At 38.2% G+C, this 23,474-nt stretch overlaps 1 protein-coding gene across 1 annotated transcript in view; it reads right to left on the minus strand.

Moving 5' to 3' along the window:
- Syt10 (synaptotagmin 10) overlaps positions 1-23,474 on the minus strand; it is a 67,190-nt gene that overhangs the window by 38,793 nt on the left and 4,923 nt on the right. The window contains exon 2 of the mRNA XM_036209016.1: positions 10,049-10,406. Coding sequence (XP_036064909.1) covers positions 10,049-10,406 — 358 coding nt within the window. The remainder of the gene's footprint in view (positions 1-10,048; positions 10,407-23,474) is intronic.

Raw genomic sequence — 23,474 nt, forward strand, 5'->3', positions numbered from 1 at the left:
GGCAGGAACCTGGAGATGGGAATGGAAGCAGAGCCATGGAGTAATGTTGCTTATTGGTTTGCTTCTTATGGCTTGCTCAGTTTGCTTTCTTATACAACCCAGGACCACCTTCCTGGGAGTTACATCACCCAAAGGGCCTGGCCCTCCCACATCAATCATTAATCAAGAAAATTTCTTACAGATTTGTTATAGGTAGTCTGGATGGAGGCATTTGAATGATTGAGGTTCCTCTTCCCTGATAACTCTAATTTGTGTCAAGTTGACAAAAACAAACAAACAAACAAACACAAAAAAACCCCATGACATTTGACTCCTTGAAACTTGGCACAAAAATACATCCCTATTCAATGATAAACATTTTTTTTCTTGTTCAACCCTAATATATTAATACTAATATTACAATATCAAGCATAAATAACATTAGAAGTCCTACAGTCTTTAAAAATGCAAACATTTTAAAAGTTCAGTCTCTTGAAAAGACCTGAAATCTCTCAATTGTGGGCTTCTGTAACATAAAAAAAAAAAACAAGTCACATGTTTTCTTATTCCAAGAATGAAGACCTAAGGGTAATCACAGTTAAGTCAAACCAGAACTCATAGGTCTAAACTGAACTACAAAACTCAAAGGAAAGGAAGCCATACAGGTAGAATGAATCAAGCCAAGGATAGACTATCAGGACTCATAGAAAAAGTAGAAGATCCAGGCTGAATAAGCAAGGAATATGAAAAAAAAATTAAGCACAGAAATAAACATACAGAAAATGTAGGACTCCATAAAAAGACCAACTTACTGAACTATAGGCATAGATGACAGGGAAGAAACTGAAGCTAATGACGTAGAATATACCATCAACAAAATCATAGAAGAAATATTCTCTAAACTAAGAAAAAACACACACATACAGATAGAAGAAGCACACAAAACATTGAGTAGACAAGATCGGAAAAGAAAATCCTTGTGGCCAGGTGGTGGTGGCGCACACCTTTAATCCCAGCACTCGGGAGGCAGAGGCAGGTGGATCTCTGTGAGTTCGAGGCTAGCCTGGGCTACAGAGTGAGTTCCAGGAAAGGCGCAAAGCTACACAGAGAAGCCCTGTCTCGAAAAACAAAACAACAAAACAAACAATCCTTGTGGCCTATCATAGTTATAACACTAAGTATACAGAGCATAAGAAACCTGTGTTCAAAGTGGCAAAGAGAAAAAATGCAAGTCGCATATAAAGGAAAACTCATCAGAATAACAGAGGACTTCTCCATGGAAACTTTGAATGCAGGAAGAGCCTGGAGCAGGGCAGGGCATTCCAAGACCTGAAAGACCTTGACGGCCAAGCTTAACTAACATATCCAGTGAAATTACCTCTCACAGTTAAAGGAGAAAGGAAAACTTTCCATTATATTAACAGTTTGAAAACTATTTATATACAACAAGCCATGCCTAAAGATAGTACAGGAAGCAACATTTCAGGCTGAAAAAAAGAATGAGCATAACAGAGACCGTGGAAAGAAATATTAAGTCATAATTACCAAACCATGAAGTTCCACTGAGAACACAAACAGTAACATCAAAAATCAACAGTATGATGACTTCAACTAACACACACACTTCAATAATAACTTTAAATATTAATGGTCGCAGTTCTCCTATCAAAAGACATAAGCCATATATTACAGGGCCATAGTAATAAAACAATATGTTACTAGCACCGAAATGGACACATTAGACCAATGTAACAAAGTTGAAGACCCAAACATGAGGACAGATAACCTCAGCCGCTCAATATTTGGCAAAATTCCCAAAAACATAAGATGAAGAAAAGAACGCATCTTCAACAAATGGTTCTAGGAAAACTGGATGCTCACATGCAGAAGAATGAAATTAGATTCATATCTATTAACCTGCACAAAAACTATCTGCAAATGGATCTGAGACTTAAATGTAAAGCCTGAGACACTGAAACTGCAGATGATATTGGTGTAGTGAAGGATGTGATGAATAGGACTCCCATTTGCCCAAGACATAAGGCCAAAAATTAGCAAGTGGGACTTCATAAAACTAAAAAGCTTCTGCACAGCTTAAAAAAAACCCCAATCAACCAGGTGAAGAGGAAGTATACCAAATGAGAGAAAAATCTTCATCTTTTCATCAGCTACACATCTGGCAGAGTATGGATATCCAGAACATACAAAGAGCTAAAAAAAAAAAAAAAAGTCATAAAACAAGTGAGTCATTCAGAAAATGGGCCTGGGACCTGAATGGAAAGTTCTCAAAAGAAGAAAAAAGAACAAGTAAGAAATATATTAAAAAATGTTTTTTGCCCCTACCAATTAGGGAAATGAAAATCAAAACAACTCTGAGATTTCACTTTACCCCAGTCAGAATGGTAAAGATCAACAGAAGAACTGACAGTGAACACTGAAGGGGGGTGCAGAGGTGGGGGTGCAGAGGTGGGGGTGCAGTGGTGGGGGAAGGGTGATGAAAACAATCCTCTTTCACTGTTGGGAGGATTGCACACTGGTCTGGCCACTCTGGAAATCAATGTAGAGAATTCTTTTTTTTAAAAAATAATTTATTTAACTTTATTTTATGTGCATTGGTTTGAAGGTGTCAAAATCTCCTGGAGCTGGAGTTTCAGACAGTTGTGAGATGCCACGTGGGAGCTTGGGATTGAACCCTGGTCCTCTGGAAGAGCAGCTAGTGCTCCTAAGCCTTGAGCCATCTCTCCAGTCCCCCAGTGTGGAGAATTCTTAAAAAAAAAAAAAAAAAAAGCAAACTAAAAATACATCTGCCATATGACCCAGCTTTAACCATTTGTTGGCATATATGTGAAGGATTAGATTTTCTATTTCACAGATGTTTGCCACGTTCATCGATGCTCTCTCTATTCACAATACCTGGGAAATGGAAACAATCTAAATGTCCTTCAGCAGGCAAATGGGTAATGAAAATGTGGCACATGTACATTATGAAATACTTATTCAGCTACACAGAAAATGAAACCATGAAATTTGCTAGTAGATGGACAGAACTAGAAATGATCATATGGAGGGAGTTAACCCAGTCCCTGGAAGACAAACACTGCATGTTCTTCTTAGACTCCTAACTCCAGATGCTCAGATGGGAGTGCATACCCTGGAGTAACTACAAAAACCAGGAAAATAAGAAGGCACCATTGCCAGAGTGGAGGGGCAATAAAGAGAGGAACTACCAGAGTACAAGGGATCTTAGGGGGAAATGGGCAGATCAGTGGGTCTCTAATTAGGGAGGAGGAGGGAGATAAACACAGAAGACAGAAGAGGGAAAAACAGAGTAAAGATGTCTGAAAAAGTCATAAAGAATAATACAACTATTACCTACATAAAATACTTACAATCAATATAAGTAAGTTGGTGCATCATACTGTAAGTTAAATTTTCCTATCTTGGCTGACAACACTCCTTCCAAGAACCAAAGGCTGACAAACAAAACCTCAACACTAGTCACAGGAAGACCCCTTTTGAGTAAGGTAGTCCAAAAGGCTCCCCAAACCTTATAGACTACTGTTATTGCCTTTGGCTGTTCCATTGCAATGGAAGTTTTTATTGCTGAAGAATCCATACACCTTTAGACACAAGGTCCAGAAGCCTTGAAACCTGAAAGCCCACTTATTCTCCGAGGACTAGCTTTTATGGTACCAGAAGCTTCCATGCAAGCTTCCAAAGGAAGGAAGCAACCAGCAGACCTACCAGCCCATGGCATCTATGAACCACAACAATGACCAGCATGATAACTCTGAAGGTGCATTAGTGCCACCTTGGAGGCAGTCAACAGCTCTCCAAGACTTAAAACTCACTCAATAAGTGGGAAATAATGCCTGGTTCTGGAAACCTAGCTAACTTAGGACTAGTGAAGTCATAAATCTTAGAGACTCTACAACTGCATTAGTAAGCCAGCAAAATCACTGAAATTTATAAATATTTGTCCTGATATCCACAGACAGGTGTAGTTCTCATCCCTCATCAAGGAACTTCTCTTTGCAACAGAGGGAGACAGCCACAGAAAACCACAACCAACTAAAATGCATTGATGTGGAGCCCAACCCCAAATGATAAATCTATAAAAGACTCCTGTACCTAAGGCTCAGGGAACACTGTGGAAGAGGAGGCAAAAAAGATACTAAGATCAAGGAGTCGGCTGTGAGACAGTGTCTCCTAGAAATGTCAGAAGCTATACTCAAAGTCTCACCAACATGACTGCCTAAACATGAGCTGAACAAGAAAATAACAGACAGGTCAAAGTGGGTCGGGGAGCCCAGAGGGCCTCAACCCTCCACAAAGAACTACAGACAACTAATGAATTTTGAGAGTAAGAGAGGCAGTCTTTCCCAGGGAAGAGCACAACAAATACTCAGCCCTGAAAAGATGTAACTTGACATAGACTGAGCAAGTTGTGTTCATAGGAATATATATGACTATAGACATATACATATATAACAACAATGAATGAAAATAGAGTCCATACATTTAAAAGAGAGCAAGTAAAGTTATATAGGAGGACTTGGAGGGAGGGAAGGGAAGGGGTGAATGATGAAATTACATTAAAAACTCAAAGTAAATTTTAAAAAAAAATTATCAATAACATGATTAATATAACAAATCTTAGATTCATTTTACATTATTTCTAGAACCTTCAAGAGTGTTCTGACCAAATGTATTTTGGCCTTAAATTTCTGTATTCAGTGTGCCAGTCTAGGCTTTCCCTTTATGGCAACACTCTTTTGACCATCATGAGCCCCGCTCTTGGGGTGAGCTGAGCTAGGTTCTGAAGAACAGATGTAATCCTGAGCTGAGCTGACCTCCTCCTATCTGCCACCTTTCTGTCCCTCCCCTCCCCCGCCCTCTGGCACAACAGCCCTGGCCTATTGGGATTACCTCTTTTCTTTCCTGTCTGCCATTCTTCAGTACTTTATTAGACTGTGGTAACCATAATATCAAAAATTACTATTCATCTTCCAATATTCTTAATTAAAAGCATGATGGGGCCATTTGAATGGCCGTTTACATAAATGATTTATGCTAGGGTCCTTGTGACGAAAACCATGAAACATTCTAGGGCTCATCTGCATCATAAAGAAGTAGCAGCCAGTCAACCTAAAATTAGTGTTAATTTTAATAAAAATACTATTTATTAGAGCCAGAAAACTAAAATAGAGTAAAACCTGAAGAATATGTTTTCTGGTTGTTGTATTAGGTACAGCCTCAATGCAAGAAGTTACCCCATTTGAGAAAAGCAGCATGTGCACACACCCAATACACCCCTTTTACAAGAGAGCTTATGCACTGACTTCATGACCACATGTCTTATGAACTTTCAGCTCAAGGAGATTGAACTTAGTTTTGTCTATTGTTCTGGGCAAACATTGGTTCTTGATATTGTAGCTAGCTACATATTTTTCAAATGCTCCCTTTTATTATTATTATTATATCTTGTTTTCTATTTCTTGCAATGACCTGGAATGAGTAATTTCAGTTTTTTGTTCTCTTTTGAAAGAAATTTAATTTATATAAAAAAAAAACCTTACAGTAAATAAAATTACACAGTACTCACAGTTTTACATAATTTTTCATTTTCCTTGTAACAAGGTACATTGAATTATTCTTTGTAAAATTGTGCATGACCATTTCATGAATTGTTTCATAATCAGTCATAGCTAATTCTATCAGAACATGTAGTCAGAATTTATCTTATACATATTTCCCTGCTTTTGTTCATGTTCGATTAGCTCTCTCATATTTTTTAATCATTTTGGTGGGTCCTTAGAATCCTTGATCAGTGATGAACCTATGTGACTATTCATTTAATCTTTACACCATTAGTGAATGAACAGAAAATAGGTTTTCATACTCATCTTGTGAGCACATCACTATTAACCTCCTTCTAATTTGAGCACAGTGTCCCCTTACCAACTGATGTTTAGCAGATTAAACTGAAATAAAGCAGTGATCCATCAATCAAAAACACCTTTTGACAATTACTGTGAACCTACCTACACAGTGCTGGAAGACAGGAAGATATAAAAGTAGGGTACATGTCCTTGTAGTTTGAGAATTTAGCATTTAGTTTTATGAACTCAGTATTGAGACACTATGCTAGACAATAATTTCAACTTTAAGTAGCAGGGATAACAGCTTATGTCTGGGAAGAAAAGTAGACTCATACATTTTCAGTAAAGATTTTAGGGTAAATAAAATGATGATCAAACAACATGAATAAAAATAGACAGGGAGGTAGAGGTTTTCAGAAGACCTCGAAGAGGCACCCTTCCTAGTATGTAAACCATGAGAGATCCATTTGGGTGGGCAAGACAAAGTGATGGAATTTATGCACTGACTTTCAAATTCACTACACTGTGCGGAGTTTCTGCAGTGCATTCTCTACTATGAAAAGCAGAATAAAAGTGAATACATATCAGGGAAATGCACAGAGCTATCCATGCGAAACATCCAGAATTTAGGTAAAGTTAGATTATAAAATCTTGCAGTTTCAAGTTTCTCAATGAGACATATGATTACTAAAGTATCACCTAAGTTTTGATAAAAGACTTCATGTTTCTTCCCTTTATAAATTTACTACATTAGTTTCAAAAGATTCGCCATCCCTTAAGTCTTTCCCATAAGGAGCTGGTGAGTTAATAATCCTGAAACAGAACTCTTGGAAACTAGTGATGTCTACTGAATATATATTTGAAAGGACAGCCTTTGAACATCTCAGCCATGATTTTAAGGCCTCATATACTCTGATTCCAGCTGACTCAATCACTCTTTTTTTTTTTTTTAAGGCAGTACATTGTATTCTATGACTTTGTGTAAGTGTTTCTTTCCATCAGCAATACAGTTAAGTCTCCATGGGAAATTTATGGACTCCTGTTTGCCTCTGAGCTTAGTGACACACTTCTTCATGACTCCGCTGGAAACAACCTCTTTGTGCTCTGAAGTTTGCCTTCTCCATCACACAGGTGACATTTATAATTACTCAACTTGAAGTCAATATCACACGATGTAAATTTCTTTACAGAGCCTCAGAGTCGTGGAGTGGATAGAGGACAGAACACATTTATTACATCCAGAAGTAAACATATAAGTGTTCTGAGTGAATGTAGGGGCAACCAGGAGGGGCATATGAGAATTTTTGTAACAAAGGAACACAAGTGAAGCTGAGTAGTTTGTCTGACAGCTGGAGGGGTCAAATGTCCAGGGATTTGAAAACGGGGACGAGAAATCGAAACATTTCCTAGTGTCCAGCAATGCTGCTAATTTCTAGACTTGTCAGACTGTTATTTCAATAGAGAAATGGATAACTGAGCCTTGAAAGAACATGATGTCATCTTGTCTGAACTAATAAGATGTGGAAATGGAAAATTAAAGTTAAGTTTATTTTGGACACGTTTGCATGGATATTCATGTAGCTTTGATTTTGCTATGTCAGGCAAAATTGGCTGGACAATTTGATTTATTAAAAAGCAATCTTCAAGTCGTGTCCAAGGTGACTGCAGAATAAGTCCTGCAATCTCCTCTTCTTCATATAAAGGGAACACATAACATGATGAAGTGATCGATGGAGATGAGGAACTTTGAGAAGTACGAAGGATGAAATTTTCTACAAGGCATTCATCCCCATGTCAAGAATATTTAGAATCCTGACCCCAGTCACTCACAGTAGCCACACCCAATTTCTGACCCTTAATTAAGTGGAACAAGCAGGAAGATATTTTTCAACTCCAAACTGCTTGTCTTCAGCCGACTTTGTAACTCAGTTTTCTTTGTATAATTCCCACGTCTAAAAAATTGAAACGTTCCATCCATCTAGATAAGTCTGAATTACCAGTCCTGGAAGCTTTCATTATGTCAGGCAAAATATTTAATCTCCCTGGGCTTTGGGTAATTCACAAATAATAGAGACCATTCCTAATACTTTCTGCAGGATAGTGAAGGTACAGCAAGGAGAGTTCTCCTTTCCTTTCTCACAGCCTCCCATCTAGACAAGGACACTTCAAGAAGTAGATCAAACAGCAACATCCAGACCAAATCACTATTTGTGCAGTCTTTCTTCACTTAGAAAATACCAGATGTGGACAACCTATTTTTAAGTTTTCTAAGACTGTGTGAAGAGAAGTTTTCTGACTTAACTGCTGGTTTTTTTCATATAGTTACTAAAATATCTAAGATTAAATTATTTCTGTTGATTGCAAGATGCCATTCCATAGCCAAAGCTCAGCCTTCATATGTGTTTTCAGTACATAGTCTTTTATTCTCCCTTAACTAGGGATAATCAGATGGCCTCTTTATACGCAAAAGATAGTATTTTGGAGATACAATCTCACCTTTATGATGTTTCCCAAAATAGAACACCTGCCTCATTTTCATCACCTGAACTTATGTGGGGATCTATACTTCTCAACTCAAGTTGACTAATTCTGAACACCATGCTGCCATTTATTCATAACTGTTAGGACAGTGGTTCCTCATCCTATTTTATGTTCTCTGGTCTTTGTCAACTGTTGTCTTGGTTACCAGTGGCCAACTGAGGGCTGGAAACACTGAATGGAAAATTCCAGAAGTAGACAATTCATAAATTTTAAAATGTTCTGATTGGTGAGATGAATTATCCTTCACTTTGCTCTGTCCTCCAGGGGATGCGGCTCACTCTACTGCCCATCACATCCATGCCGTTCATGTAGCCTGCTTCTCAGTCACTAACATGTCATTTTGGTGGTCAGATACACAGCTGTATCTATGTACCACCATGCTTATATTCAAGTTACTCTGATGTAAAAGTCCAATACTGTCATAATACCTGCATCATTCATTACCCTTTATTGCATCACAGAGGGAACATTGTTCCATTTCACAACAAGAAGAAAGCTATTATATAGATAATAAAATACAACACTTTGAGACGAGGGGGCTGGGTTCATACAGTTTTAATTATTGCCATTCTATTTCACTATTAACCACTGTTGTTATTGCTTTACTATAGGTGTGTACACACAGGAAAACACAGCATCTATAGAGCTCGGTGCTTTCAGGAATCCACTGGGGTCTCAGAACACATCCTTGGTGGACAGGGGGATCTGTTCCTTTTAAAAACTGCTTTGTGGTTTTCAGGAATAATAGCATAATAGTCAAGGAGGCATATAGGATCATTTCACACACATGCACAGTTTAAAATGACCATCAGTGCCACTGGTTAAAAATGTTCTCAAAAAAACTAGCTAGCATCTGTGGCTTGATTATAAATTTTAACCAGCATAGGAGGCTAGCCTAGGGGACAGTTCTACCTGCTTTCCTTGTCCAAAGTTCCTTATCTCACTGGTTACAGTTTCTTACTCATCTCTCTGAAACACATTTCAGAAAGAGATGCGTGCTGCGTGGTATGCCTGTGACATTCAGGCTCCTGAAGAATTGTCTAGTATGAAAGTTTCATCTACATGGGCTCAGATAAAGAATGCATTTTTATGTTTGCAATTTAGGTGCTGACTAACTGCCGACTAAAAGCTATCCTCTGTTTGTTTTTACTGCAAGTGGCTTGACAGTCCTCGTTTGTGTGTGTGTGTGTGTGTGTGTGTGTGTGTGTGTACTCACACTCTGTGATACACATTTTCAATGGCTTTTTGTACACTACTTATTAGTGAACAAAACAGAATTGAAAATTTGCAAGTGGAAGCTGTGGGATGAGGACCTCTCAAGGGCAAAAGTTAAATAACTAATGTGCTGTGATGTCACTGAGATAGCTCCAATACTACCAAGTCCTTTTCAGATGCCACTCCCTGTCTGCTTCTTTGCTTTTCATTTTCCCTCTGCATCTCCTCTGTGCCCTACCCTTTGTTTCTTGACTACCTTATATGCTTATAGGTTTCCTTCCCTCCCGTTTCTCCTTCCTTTCTTCTCCCACCCCACCCAACCCCATTCTTGTTGTTGATTTTTCCTGTATCTTTTCTGTTCTCTTCCCTTACTCATGTGTTTACTCTTCCGAAACCACACCCATGGGATCACAAATGTGACCCTTCCTTACCGGGATGAAGACGTGGGCTCAGTGGTTTGTCTTTGCACACGAGCGTGTTTAATTAAATGTTCCTTTAAAGCCGTCTGTACTTCTGCTGGGATATCAGGAGAAGTGTGGCTGATTTTTATTGCAGGCTCGATAGCTTTGGGAGCTGGCTTCTCATTTTCTTCAACTTCTTTTTTCTCTTCAGCCTCAAAAACTTCCGTTGGAGCGCTTGAAATGCTCTGTGGGAGGGCACTGACATTGGGAGCCACAAGCTTGCTCTTCCAGCATGGCCAGCACAACTTCCAGAAGACGAAAAGAGAGACAACCAGCAAGGCTAGACCACAGAAGCTTACGACAACTGCCAACAGGCTGACTGAAACATCTGGAAAAAAAATCGTAACCGAAAGAAACATCAGTAGACATCATAAATAAGAAGCATAAATGGTGATATGAATGGAAATGTATCAGCTGGATTCAGGGAACACATGCATATCATACCCAAACATACCACAAGGGATTTTGCAAGTGAGGGTGGCTAACTTGCCTCCTGCCACAAAGCCAGAAAGTTAAACTCTGAAGCTGTATATAATAGAAACCATTGCTTCCTCTTTTACTTAATGATCTTCTTCCCCTGTGTGTTCAGAGAACATCATTAAGTACTGAGCCCATCTTTCTGTACTGTAAGTGAGAATAACATCATGCTAGGAAAATATAATAAGGCTTTCAAACTTAGTAAATGTTTCCTAATAACTTTGTATGTATGCCACTTTAAGCTAGTACACATATATTTCTAAGTCCTGAGTTAATAAATGAATTGGACTATCATCTGAATGTCTTGGTCCTCCTAATACTCTTACGTTTAAATCCTAAATCCCAAGGCAATGTCATCAGGATGTGATGGTTAACTTCAGTTACCTTGCCAGAATTTGGAACCACCTCAAAGATTATAAGGCACACCCCTGGGCATGTTTATGGACATTTCCAGACATGATTAAGTGGGGTGAGGGAGATAAACTGCCTAGAATGTGAATGAATGACCCCACCCCATTGTCTAGAGACATAAATGAACAAACAGGAAAGAAAGAGAAAGTCGGGTGAGATTTGACATTCTTCTTCTCTGTCTCTTGCGCCATCATGATGAGCTGAAACACAAAGTAAAGCATTGATTTCCTCAAGTTGTTCTCTCAGATATTACATACACAACAATGCAAAGTGCTAGCACATAGAAGATACAGCCTCTGGGGAGGGGACTAGGTCATGAAGGGAGAGCCTTTGTGAACGGGATTATAAGTGCTCTTTAACATAGGTCCAAGGGAGTTCTTTTGTCCTTCTGCCACAGAAGGTTACAGATAGTAGTTGCCACCAGTGAATCAAGATTAGGGCTCAACTACAATGTGTTTCCTCCAAAATGCATGAATTAGAACTCTTGTTCTTCAATGCCAGGTGCTGGGAGGCAGGACCCTGTGGGAGGTGTGCAGGTGACAAGGATAGAGTTTTCAGGAATGGCTCCACTATAATACCAGAGTTTTACCTCTTTGGGGACTAGACTATCGGGTTTGATAGTGGATCGTTAAAATCGTGAGACTGCTCCTTGCTTTGCAACTTTAAATGTCTATTATGAGCCAAAGTGGTAAGAGGCCCTCACTAGGTGGAGGTAGACTCACCAGCCTCCAGAATGATGAGCCAAAGTGAATCTCTTTCCTTCACAAATTATCCACTCTTAGGTATTCTCCAGTGGTAAAAGAAAACAAAGACAAGCTCTCATGAGCTACTGAATCTGCCAGTAACTTAATCTTGAACTCCCAGCCTGCAGACTCTGAGAAACAAATTCCTGTTCTTTATATGCTGCTCAATTAATGATATTTTGCAATAGCAATCTGAATAGGCTAAAGTACTGTTATTCAGGAATTAAAAAATATTCCCATTAAAATAATTAGTATGAATATATGTTTATTATGTAAAATGATAGAAAGAAATACAGTTATACGTTGAGGCTAAATAAACAGATAAATGGAGAAAAGCAACACAGTTCCCTTTAGAAGAATTCTAAGCAATTTTTGTATATAGTCTACATATACAGGAGAAAGCGTAACTCCTCACGTCTTTGGTGTGGGCTGAACATTTTCATGGTGACATTCCCTCCAAGAATACTATTGGCAATGAAGGTGATGGAAATCCACAGTAATGACGGGTGGCCACAGCATGCAATCTTGACATGGAATAATGTAAGCAGTCCTTTACATCTGTAGTCATCATGCCTCATACCAAGTCTAATCATGATAAAAAACACTAGACAAATTACAAAAAATAGACATTCTAAAAACACCCAGCCAATACTCCTATAGATTATCAAGTCATCAACAAAAGTTCTATGAAATGTTCCAGTCAAGAAGCATCTAAGCAGGCTTAGCCAAATGTAAATCATCTTGGATAGAGTCCTAGAATAGAAAAAGGCCATTAGCCAAAGGTGAAAGAAAGTTCAAAGAAAAAAGTGTGGGCTTTAGTTAATCTCCCAATACCAATATATGAATAATAACAAATGTGTCATTTCAATGTAAGGCATAAGTATTAGGAGAAACTGGACATGGATAGGATAGGAGTCTCTACTAAGTTGTTTTTCTATAAGTCTCAAACTGTTGAAAACATAAAGTCTAAACAAATACAAATTAACCTTAGTGACCCAAGCTAGCCATATGGCATTATAGCATTATTAAAATTTTGAATGTCAAATAGATTCTCAATAAAGGACAATTTTTCTAGATTTGATTAACCTTATACTTTTCTATTACCAAATTTGTTTACCCTCAATATCAAATATAAATCCAATTTCCTTTGTTTGTTTTAAGTAAAATTGTTAGGAATATATCACAAACTGATCATGTCTGTCTCTTATCCTTTTCTAAATTTATCTCTTGATGTAATCACGGTCAATACTTCAAAATATGACTATATTTGAGAAAAGCAACTTTTAGCAATTATGGTAAAATCAAGAAATATGAACTGTAGCTTCCTAGTTGTCTCTCTCAAGTTAGCGGCAGCCTGCTGGTTTGAGCTACTATGGCGGGTTCCTGGAGTGTGCGTCTGACCTGCAGTGTGGCGGGAATGAGGAGTCTACAAGCGTCACTTTACTCTGCTGCATGGTGGATTTAATCTCTGCTAGTTAAAAAAAAAAAAAAAAAAAAAAGGTTTCTGAGCTATGCACTGCTTTGATAGAACTGCTTCTGATAGTTGATGGTACACATGGCTCCAGACCTAGGGCTAATGGTAAACTGCACCACCACCATGTTTGGAAGCTGAGGTGGGTGGAGCCAGCAGCCACAGTGGCGTTTCAGTCTTACAAAGATGTATATTACACAGAGAATCTGGTTTGTCTTGTCTTTGGAATTTCTAACTACAGAAAAAGATTTGATCGTAAAAACTGTTGAGTTAAACAAATATATAAATTTTAAAGGTACCTTGACTTCAAAATTTGGATATAAGGATATGTTGCTTTAGAAAAGAGTCTCTGCTTTTGTTTCCACAGAAAGCCAGAGGCTATGGATTTGTTCCAGATTAAGATACATCAGGTTTGGTCAGCCAAGACCATCTGAAAGGTCTCCGATGATACCATGGCCCAGATGATCCAACATCCAGAATGGTTTCAAGGCAACTGGCTCAGAGGTTTACCCTCATGGACTACTCCATAATCCTAAAATTTTCTTTGTGTCCCCATAAGATACACTGCCCACCTCCAGCAGGAAGTAGTAAGAAAAACTATGCCCAAATTCCCAGCTGGCTTTGGAGATGGAATTGGCTCACTCCTTCTCTAAACCCAGGCATATTGTGAACAGAAAAGATTAAGAGATTCTTGTGTCCCAAATCACAAGAGCCCTCTGGTGTGGGACAGAGAAAAAACAATATTTTTATTTAAATCAGGTTGATTATAAATGTAATCTCTTTCAAAAAAAAGCATATGATATAGATATAATAGGATGAAAGTGTAGATTAAGGAACTTACTTCTAAAGAACAACAACTTGTTTAAAATGTTTTACATTGGTATAGATTTTAGTCTATTGATACAAACTTAAAGTTAATTTTGTTATACTGTGTGTATATTTCTACTCGTGTTTAAGGTATTATGTTTGTATAGCTCATTTAAAATTGTAATGGATAATTAAAATAGATTAATAATTAATCATCTATGATAATCATCTCATAGCCATGTTAGTTAAGTCTTCTAGGTATACATAGAGATATTTCAGATAGATAGGTAATCTTCAAATACTTCAAAGACCTTCAGAATGTGGCATTTAAAATATTTTTAAAATTTAGACTTTCTGGACAGTGAGACGTATCTGCTCCTGGCAACATTGATTTACTTCAGAGAGGAGGATGGGCATTGAAGACACTTCATATCTTATCTTCACCTTGGCAAAAATAGCTGATCAACTGGACATGCAGAACCCATAGAAAGGTGACCACTGAACTTTGCTTGACAAAATGGTCCTTCAGGTTCCTGCTTTGCAGAGGAAACTGCCAGACATTCTACAGGACACTAAAAAAAGTGACCAAGAGACTCTAGCCCTGTGGGCTGAAGACAAATGCCCCAACTTTACAAAGGAACATTAGGTGACTATCCAGGCTGCCAGCTGTCTCTGTCTACCCTGCAAGACTCCCGAAAGTTGCTTGCATCCTTCTCCTGGTTCTCAGGTAATATTATATCCTTCTGAGGTCTTTGATGTAGTTGAAGACTAGATAGTTATAATTTCCTCAATTATGATAAAAGATAAGTTAGATATAAAACCTTAAACTCACAAATATAAGATAGATAGGATATCTTCTTTAATATTATAACTGTAATTCTTTCTTGACAGTTGTTTTGTTATCTCTAATTTTACTATGTGAAAGTTAACCTTCCTTTTTTAACAAAAAAAGAAAAGGGGAAGTGCTGTGGATATCACTCTGTATAAATAAAATGCTGATTGGCCAGTAGCTAGGCAGGAAATATAGGCGGGACAAGCAGAGAGGAGAATTCTGGGAGGTGGAAGGCTGGGAGGACAGACACCGCCAGCCACCACCATGAGAAGCAACATGTAAAGACACTGGTAAGCCACAAGCCATATGGCAAAGTATAGACTAACAGAAATGGGTTAATTTAAGATAGAAGTAGATACCAAGAAGCCTGAAACGGCTATACAGTTTGTAAGCGATATAAGTTTCTGCGTGTTTACTTGGTTGGGTCTGAACGACTGTGGGACTGGTGGGTAAGAGAGATTTGTCCTGACTGGACCAGGCAGGAAAACTCCAACTACAATGAACTTGTCTTACTCCATTGACACATTTAAATAGAAGAAGAGTTGAGGACACAAATACATACAGACAGAAAATTTACAAAAAGACGTAGGGACAGTCATTGCTGACTGTCTTAGTTAGGGTTTCTATTGCTGCAACAAAACACCATGACTAAAAATCAAGCTGGGCAGGAAAAGGTTTATTCAACTACTCTGTATCATGGTTCATCATCAAAGGAATCAGGTTAGGAACTCAAGCAAGTGGGAACCTGGAGGAAGGCACTGATGCAGAAGCCATGGAGAGGTGCGGCTTACTGGCTTGCTCATCATGTCTTGCTCCGCCTGCTTTCTTATAGAGCCCAGGACTACCTGCCCAGGGGTGTTCCCACCCACAATGGGCTGGGTCCGCCATCAATCACTAATTAAGAAAATGCTCTACAGGCTGACCCACAGCCCAATCTTATGGAGGCATTTTCTCAGTTGAGGTTCCCTCCTCTCAGACGACCATAGTTGTGTCAAGTTGACATAAATCTAGCCAGCACACGGGACAAGATCAGTGGCCGCAGAAGAACTCAACCCTGCAGTACCTTGACTCAACTATAGCTGCTTGGATGGAGAAGTCAGTTCCTATTTATGGCGTTCATTCTGGAGTATATTTTTATGGCAGTCCCAGTACACCAATGCTGAGTAATTCCAAATTCTTTTAAACACTGTTGTGGATATAGAATGCCACATTCTTTGGAATTAACCACTGATACTAATTGGATACATGTGTCTAAGCCTAGCACCTACATACAAAAATATATCTTATAAAATCTTAAATATTTACAATTACATAATATTATTTTAACATATATTAAAAATATATATTTTATGTTTATTGCATAATTCTTCCTTTAATTTGTATTTTTCCCCAGAAATGGGTTAAATTTCATGTTGCTGTAATTTTTTTATAATAATTAATTAAGATCTATAGCTTAAGCCCAGTTTGGGAGTGTAACACAGCTACATTAAGCATCTTCATATCTTTCTCCTTGTATGAATATTTGTGACTGATTTTCTAAAGCAAAGGTCTCAAAATAGAATTGCGTGGTCATAGATTATGTACATATTTAGTTTTCCTAGATATTTCCATAGTTCCAAAATGAGTTCCACACTTGTAAAGGAGATGCCATATGGGTTTACAAAAACTTCTACAATTTTAGAAAAATATTGTCTCTTAATTTTTCACTAATCTTCCAAAGGTTTGTTTTTCCTGACTGAAATGAGAGGCCATTTTGAAATGAATAACTTTCCATTTTTTCTACTACCTAATTATGAAAATAGAATGTCTCTAACATGCTGTGATAGACATTAATATTTCTCTTAAATTTCTTTATGCTTATTAGAGCAACTACTGAATGCTTCCTATTTTGTAGCCTATTGATAAGGAAGGCTTTATTTAACATTTTAGAGTTTATTTTTTTTACTGTTGTATTACATATTATTACCATAACTTGAGGAAAAGAGAAAAACCTATGAGGATAATGTGCTTTCTGTCTATTAATTATATTTCACAAGACAAATAAAGATAATGACATGTCTACTATGCTTCTAAAATATTTCCTCAAGTTCTTCTCTTGGAAACATTATCACAGAAGAGCAGGGCTGCAAAGTAGGGCTACCTAAGAGGTACTGTAGTCGTGAGGGCCCTGGTTCAGTTGTGGGCTGATGTCATTCCAAGAGTGGTTAGTAACTGGAGGGTGATTGTTAGGCTTGTGAATTCTGGCCCAGCACAAAGGCCCTTGATATCAGACTTCTTAACTTTAGAACTATGAAAAAAGTCGTTATTTACCAACTATGTGACCTGTGTTATTATGGGAGTAACATTAAAAACAGGCCCAACTCTGTGGTCTTAATGTATTTCCCGTACCATTTACCTTATATGATTCTGTATATTTAAATGTTTTCAACAAGTTATTCTAACAAAGTTGGAGCCAAGAACCAAGATGTAGACCTGTAGGCTCATGTGGGATGGGCATAGTTTTTAGTGGTCATTGGAAATATTCTCCTTTTCCTAATGGCTACAGGTTTCAGTGAAAAATCCTATAATAGCACTATCCCAAAGAGATGGCCTTGACATTCAAACTGTTCATTTGTGTAAACCTGAGTATATTTTCTATTTGTCTTCTACTATTTTTTCTTTCTAAAATATCACATCATTTGGAAGCCATCAAGTATCTCTGCAAACCACCAGGACCTTTCTGACAATGACAGGTTATGCTATCAGCACAAACGGGATTGCAGAAAGCAGCAAGTCTTGTCCTTGCAGCTGAGGTGTTTGGGCACTCTGCCTCTCTCAGTCTGTGTACCTCCAGATAAATCCGGTTTTCTTAGGACATCTGTCAGCACCTGTGTGATTCTGCCTCTGGCTATGGTCCACTTTGCTTTTCAGGAAAGACCCGATGGTCCTGAAAGCTGGTGTGAGAAGAGTCTTAGGACAGGAAAAGTAAAAAGTTCTTATTTAGAACTATTGTCTTTCCAGTCAATTGTCAATCAATTTAGGATAGTCTATGGGAATTCAAGAGAGTGAAAAACTAAAGAGTCTATAAAGAAAGGATGGAGAAAACTACATAGAAAAGCACAGAGTGGTTGTGTATACACCTGCTTGCTTCAGAAACCTGGAAGCCATGATTGCTTTGGTACAAGAGTCAGCTGGAGCTGTCCATGTCTCTGGCTTTTGTTTGTTTGCTGGTTGGCTCCCTAGAAGAGTGTGATAAACCCCAAGGGCATAAGTGCTTATATTTATGAAATGGCACAACCTAAGGATGGGTCTGTCCTCAGTAAGGGGATTCATGCGAGAGCATAGGCTAATGGGTGGAGGTTTCCAAGTGAGAAGCCTGACACATGGTTGGAGAATTGGAATATTGGAATTTGTAGTCTGTGGCAGTGTTGTTTACCCCAGTGGTGTGAGTTTGGGCAAGGTTGTTAAAGAAGAGAGGTAAGGAGGAGACGGGGAGACAACTAAGCAAAAATGCTCAGCGCCTGTGCCCAGGTGACAGTCTGAGCACCTTGCTTTTGAATCAAGTTACCCACTACAATGGGCAAGCTTGAGGGGTAGGCTCTCTGGAGCTGAAATTTTCCAAGTCTCCAGACAATTTAAAAGAGTTCATTATACAACTGTCATTGCATTATATCTTGATAGGATTGGCGGTAAGTAACGTTTATAGAAATTATGTTAGGCTTCCAGACAATCAGAGTAGAACTATTAAAACTGTGGTTTGAGTACATACATTTGCATAAGTATTGTCCTAATGCTATGTACAAAGGCATGTCTGCATGACTGTACACACTCTCTTCCTCTTTATCGTGTTTTAATACAGCAAAATAAAGCATCAGAGTTCTGAAAAGAGCTGAAAGACCATCCATCTAAGAAGGCATGGGTCTTCAGAAACTTCCAGATGAATGGAATCTTAGATGAAAACCAAGTGATTTGGTCTTCACATTTCGAAGTTCAGGATTCACTATGGCTTGTGGGTTATGTCAGATCTGACTGCCTTCAACCTACACAGCTGGTGGCAATCACTTAGAAAAGTATGCAATGAATGTCATGCCCTCAACTCAGCAGCCTCTGTTTGGTTAATGGTATTTTCTACATGTGCCTTTCTGGATTATTTTAGTGTTTTAACGTTTTGGTGAGAACGTCATTTATGAGCAATGCATCTACATCATACCTCTCCCTCCCTCCCTCCCACCCTCCCTCCCTCCCTCCCTCCCTCCTTCCTCAACTCCCACTATGTCTCCTCTCCCTCTCAAATTCATGACATCTTATTTTAGCTTTTAATTTAAAAAATTATACTCAGTTTAGTTTTTCCAAATGTGTCAAAATGTTAAATGAGCAACTCACAGACTCTAGATCATGGACCACACCTTTGTTTATGGCACCATATCACAGAGTGACGGAGAAGAGAATAAAACTCAAATCAATGCATTTTATTAAATGAAAAGGCATTTGGGGATTATTGATGAAGCTAACTTATTTATAATATTCATTTGGTATTCCCGTTGTAATAGTTAAGTCGCAGTTCTGGTTTTTGTAACAAAGGACCAAGTTAATAGTGGCTTACACAGGAAGATTTTCCTCTCATTAAGGGAGAGAGACTGCAAACTTAAGCCACCAAGGGCAGATTCAGCAATGTTAAGGAGTTTTTTGTTCCACTGGTCAGTTTTTCTTTCCCAGTTTTACACAGAAAGCTACCATGCCCACATCCCCGGTGTCTGAAATATCCAGGGGAAGGGAGGATGAGGGGAGACCTCAGCGTGGCGTTGAAGGATACAGTCTTGATAGCTGGAATATCATACTCTTGCTTACATTCTGATCTTCCCATCTTCACACTTTAGTCAGACGTTCACATCACAACCTCAACTAAGCACAAGGAGTTCTATAACTATGAGGGGAAGGGATCTGAACACTGGCAAGCGATTATTGCTCTTCGTTTCTACATTAGACATGTAATACAATCAGCATGCCCTTGCACAGTGCCTCCGAGGAGTTCCATTTTAATTTCATTTCCCCTTGCCCTTCCTTTGAGTTACAGTAAATGAAAAAAGTTTGCATTAATATCATATTTACGATGATAAAATGTGTATTTTAAAATATCTCCCATTGCTGAGGTCGCAATATATCAGTGATTCTCAACCTGTGGGTCACAACCCCTTTGGGGGAGGCCACATACCAAATATCAGATGTTTACATTATGATTCATAACAATAGCAAAATTTATGAAGTGGCAATAAAATAATTTTATGTTTGTGGGTCACCACAATGTAAAGAACTGTATTAAAGAGTCCCAGCATTAGAAAGGTTGAGAAACACTGCAATATTTATTACTAGCTATGTTTTTGAAAAGTTTTGTAAAGTTTCTAACAGCCAGGAAGCTGTTATGACTGCCCCAAAGCAAAAGTGTCTACATACAAATCCATGTAAGAATTTCAGTGTGGAAAAATGTACTTCAGGTAATATCGTACTTCATCCTTATACACTAAGTTCTTAGTGTAAATTGGTAATAAACGTCGATCTGTGATATGGTGCCAGAAACAAAGGTGTGGTCTATGATCTATTTGGCAACATGACTAACACTCGACATTTTGTACAGAAAGCTATATAGAACAATAACTAATGGATTTTTAAGTTAATTTGAATTCTTTTTAGAAAGAAATGAAGCTCCAATTCTCTCTGTGACACAGTCTGAAAACAGCTGAAGAACAATTACAATATTGATTCTGAATTAAAAACCCACTCATAAGTGAAGGGTTTCCATAGTCTAAAATTTGGTTTCTCTGACAATGCAATACATCAGATCAGGCCGAAATAATAAGACCAGGTTTAATCTGAGCAAAGCAACTCCAGAGAAAGGCAGCAGGAGAAAATCACCTGGCAGGTCCGGACACCACATCTTAAATACCTTGTAGGCATGGTCCTGTGTATCTCTTGGAGAGGATCCGACCCTTGGCGGGCTTTCTGAGGGGGGGGTCTGGATGGGAGGAGTGGGGCTGGAGCAGAGATTCCCAATAATAAGAATTGGACTCAGAGTTTTAGCTTTGAAGCCTGAGGCATAGCTTAGTGGTAAGAATGTTTGGCCAGTCTACACAGGACCCTAGGTTCAATTCCCCACACTGTAAAGGAAAATATAAAGAAGTTAAGTTTTAAAATTACTTCAATCTACTTATTTCTTTTGGATTCTTTTCTTCTTAACAGGTCTAGGAAAGTGATACATGATTAAAAAAAATCTGAGTTTAAAGGACACCTTTCTACATGTATGATATTAGAATTTCATCTGATAAGAAAACACTGAATTACCACACCTAAGGCTCAGGAAACAATCCAGAAGATGGAGCAGAAGAGCCAGAATATTAGGGAGTTTGCTGTGAGGACTGTGTCTTCTCAGAATGTCAGAAGCTACAGCCATAAAGTCTTACCAACATGACTTCTTAAACACGAGCTAAGCAAGGTCAACACAATGGATGTGCCAAAGTGGATAGGGGAAAGCCCAGGAGGCCTCATCCCTCTAAAAACCAACCAACCAACCAACCAACCAAACAACCAACCAACCAAACAAACAAACGAAAAACAACAGGCAACTGAAGAATGCCAGGAGTGGGAGAAACAGCCTTCTCCAGGGAATAGCACACCAACTGATTATCTAAAACCAAATGGTTAGCCTAAAAACACACATACAAATAACATATAGACTGAACAGGTTCTGTTTAGGCATATACATGTGTATATATACCTATATGTATGTGCATGTAATAACAAATGAAAAAAAGAGGCCATGAATTTTGAAGAACACAAGGAGAGTTATGTAAGAGGGTTTAAAGCAGTGGTTCTCAACCTGTGGGTCGCGAACCCCCATTGAAGCTAAATGACCTTTTCACAGAGGTCGCCTAAGACCATCAGAAAACAGATATCTATGTTATAATTCATAACAGTAGCAAAATTACAGTTATGAAGTAGCAATAAAAATAATTTTATGTCTGGGTGGTAGTGGCACATGCCTTTAATCCCAGCATTTGGGAGGCAGAGCCAGGCAGATCTCTGTGAGTTTGAGGCCAGCCTGGGCTACAGATTGAGATCCAGGAAAGGTGCAAAGCTACACAGAGAAACCCTGTGTTCTCGAAAAACCAAAATAAATAAATAAATAAATAAATAAATAAATAAATAAATAAATAAAGAAAGAAAGAAAGAAAGAAAGAAATTATGATTGGGGGTCATCACAACATGAGGAACTGTATTAAAGTGTCACAGCATTAGGAAGGTTGCGAACCACTGCTTCAAAGGGAAGAAAGGGAAGGGGAAAATGATGTAATTATATTATGAGCTCAAAAAATAGAAGAAATAACTTTTTAAATAAATTAAATTAAATATAAAAGAAAACATTGAATCCTACTTTATTGACAACATTCTCTTAGTTTTCTTGGTGCCATATAAAGTAATGGTGCATCATCACACACTTGAGTGAAAGCACAAGGCTAAAACTGTCTTTCAGATGTATTAACAACTCCCACTGCAATAGACTAAAAATGACAATAAAATTGGAATATTTAGCCTATTGCTCCTATAATTCTGAGTTCTGAAACAGGACTAAGGGAAGACCAGGGAGGGGATGACAGTTAAAAAAGTGGCAGTCATGTTTCTTATTCAACAATAACATAATAATGGTTCCGTTCTTCCTTCTATCCCAGGTGACTCTGTCCTTCTGACTACAGCACCATCTTAGCACAACTTCACAGAGGAGAAGAAGGAGGGCTGCAGAGAGGGATGGGGTTTACTGCCTCACAGAACTGAGTGGAAATGATTCTCCAGATGCTCCCTTCTCTACATAAAATGGGGTATTATCGCCAGACCAGCACGCATTCTCCAGAGCACTTTAAATCACCCTTAGATTCCCTGCAGTACCTGAAGTCATGTAAATGCTGTCTATGTAGATAACCGCTACATGGTTCAAAGAGTAACGGCCAGGAAACGAACCTGCACAACCTAAGTGCAGTTGTGTCTGTAAGTGTTATCCATCCGCTGGTGTGGAGCCCGTGGACTTATGGGGCTGACTTAGTACTGAGCACCCAGGTAATAGACTGTGTGCAAGTAGTTTTTCATGACCATCTACTGGACCCATATTCCTCTCAGTTCTCACAGCTCGGGGTCCTTATGATATATTCTATAAAGCAAAGGAATTCTATTGGTAGTAATAAAAAAAAAATCTATACCTTTGCACAGGAGTTAAATTTCTAAACTTGGTCAGTACAATTGGCACTGTATAATGAGAAATGAGAAAGTATAATTTAATGACCTTTATTAAAATACTTGTTATCAGGGAATCCAGTCTCTTCGGTGCATGAACTAATTATGTTTCAGAATCTTTGAGAAGAGGAATTTAGCTCCTTTGCATTGTCACACAGTGTTCATTGTTTCACAATAATAAATTTTAGTAATAATATAGATTGTTAGTTCCTAAATTTGGCATGAAAATATACTAATCAGAGTATTTACTGAATTTTTTTAAAAAAAATTACAAATTAGAAAAATAATAATTTTGTTCTAACAAATTTTTCCATTATACATTTATCGATGAGCACTTAAAAAGAGTCATATGTGAAATTGTATGAGTTCAAAATTACATACATTTTAGCCGGGCGGTGG

This window comes from Onychomys torridus, chromosome 16 (genome assembly GCF_903995425.1).
Source record: "Onychomys torridus chromosome 16, mOncTor1.1, whole genome shotgun sequence".
In the NCBI taxonomy this organism is placed as follows: Eukaryota; Metazoa; Chordata; class Mammalia; order Rodentia; family Cricetidae; genus Onychomys; species Onychomys torridus.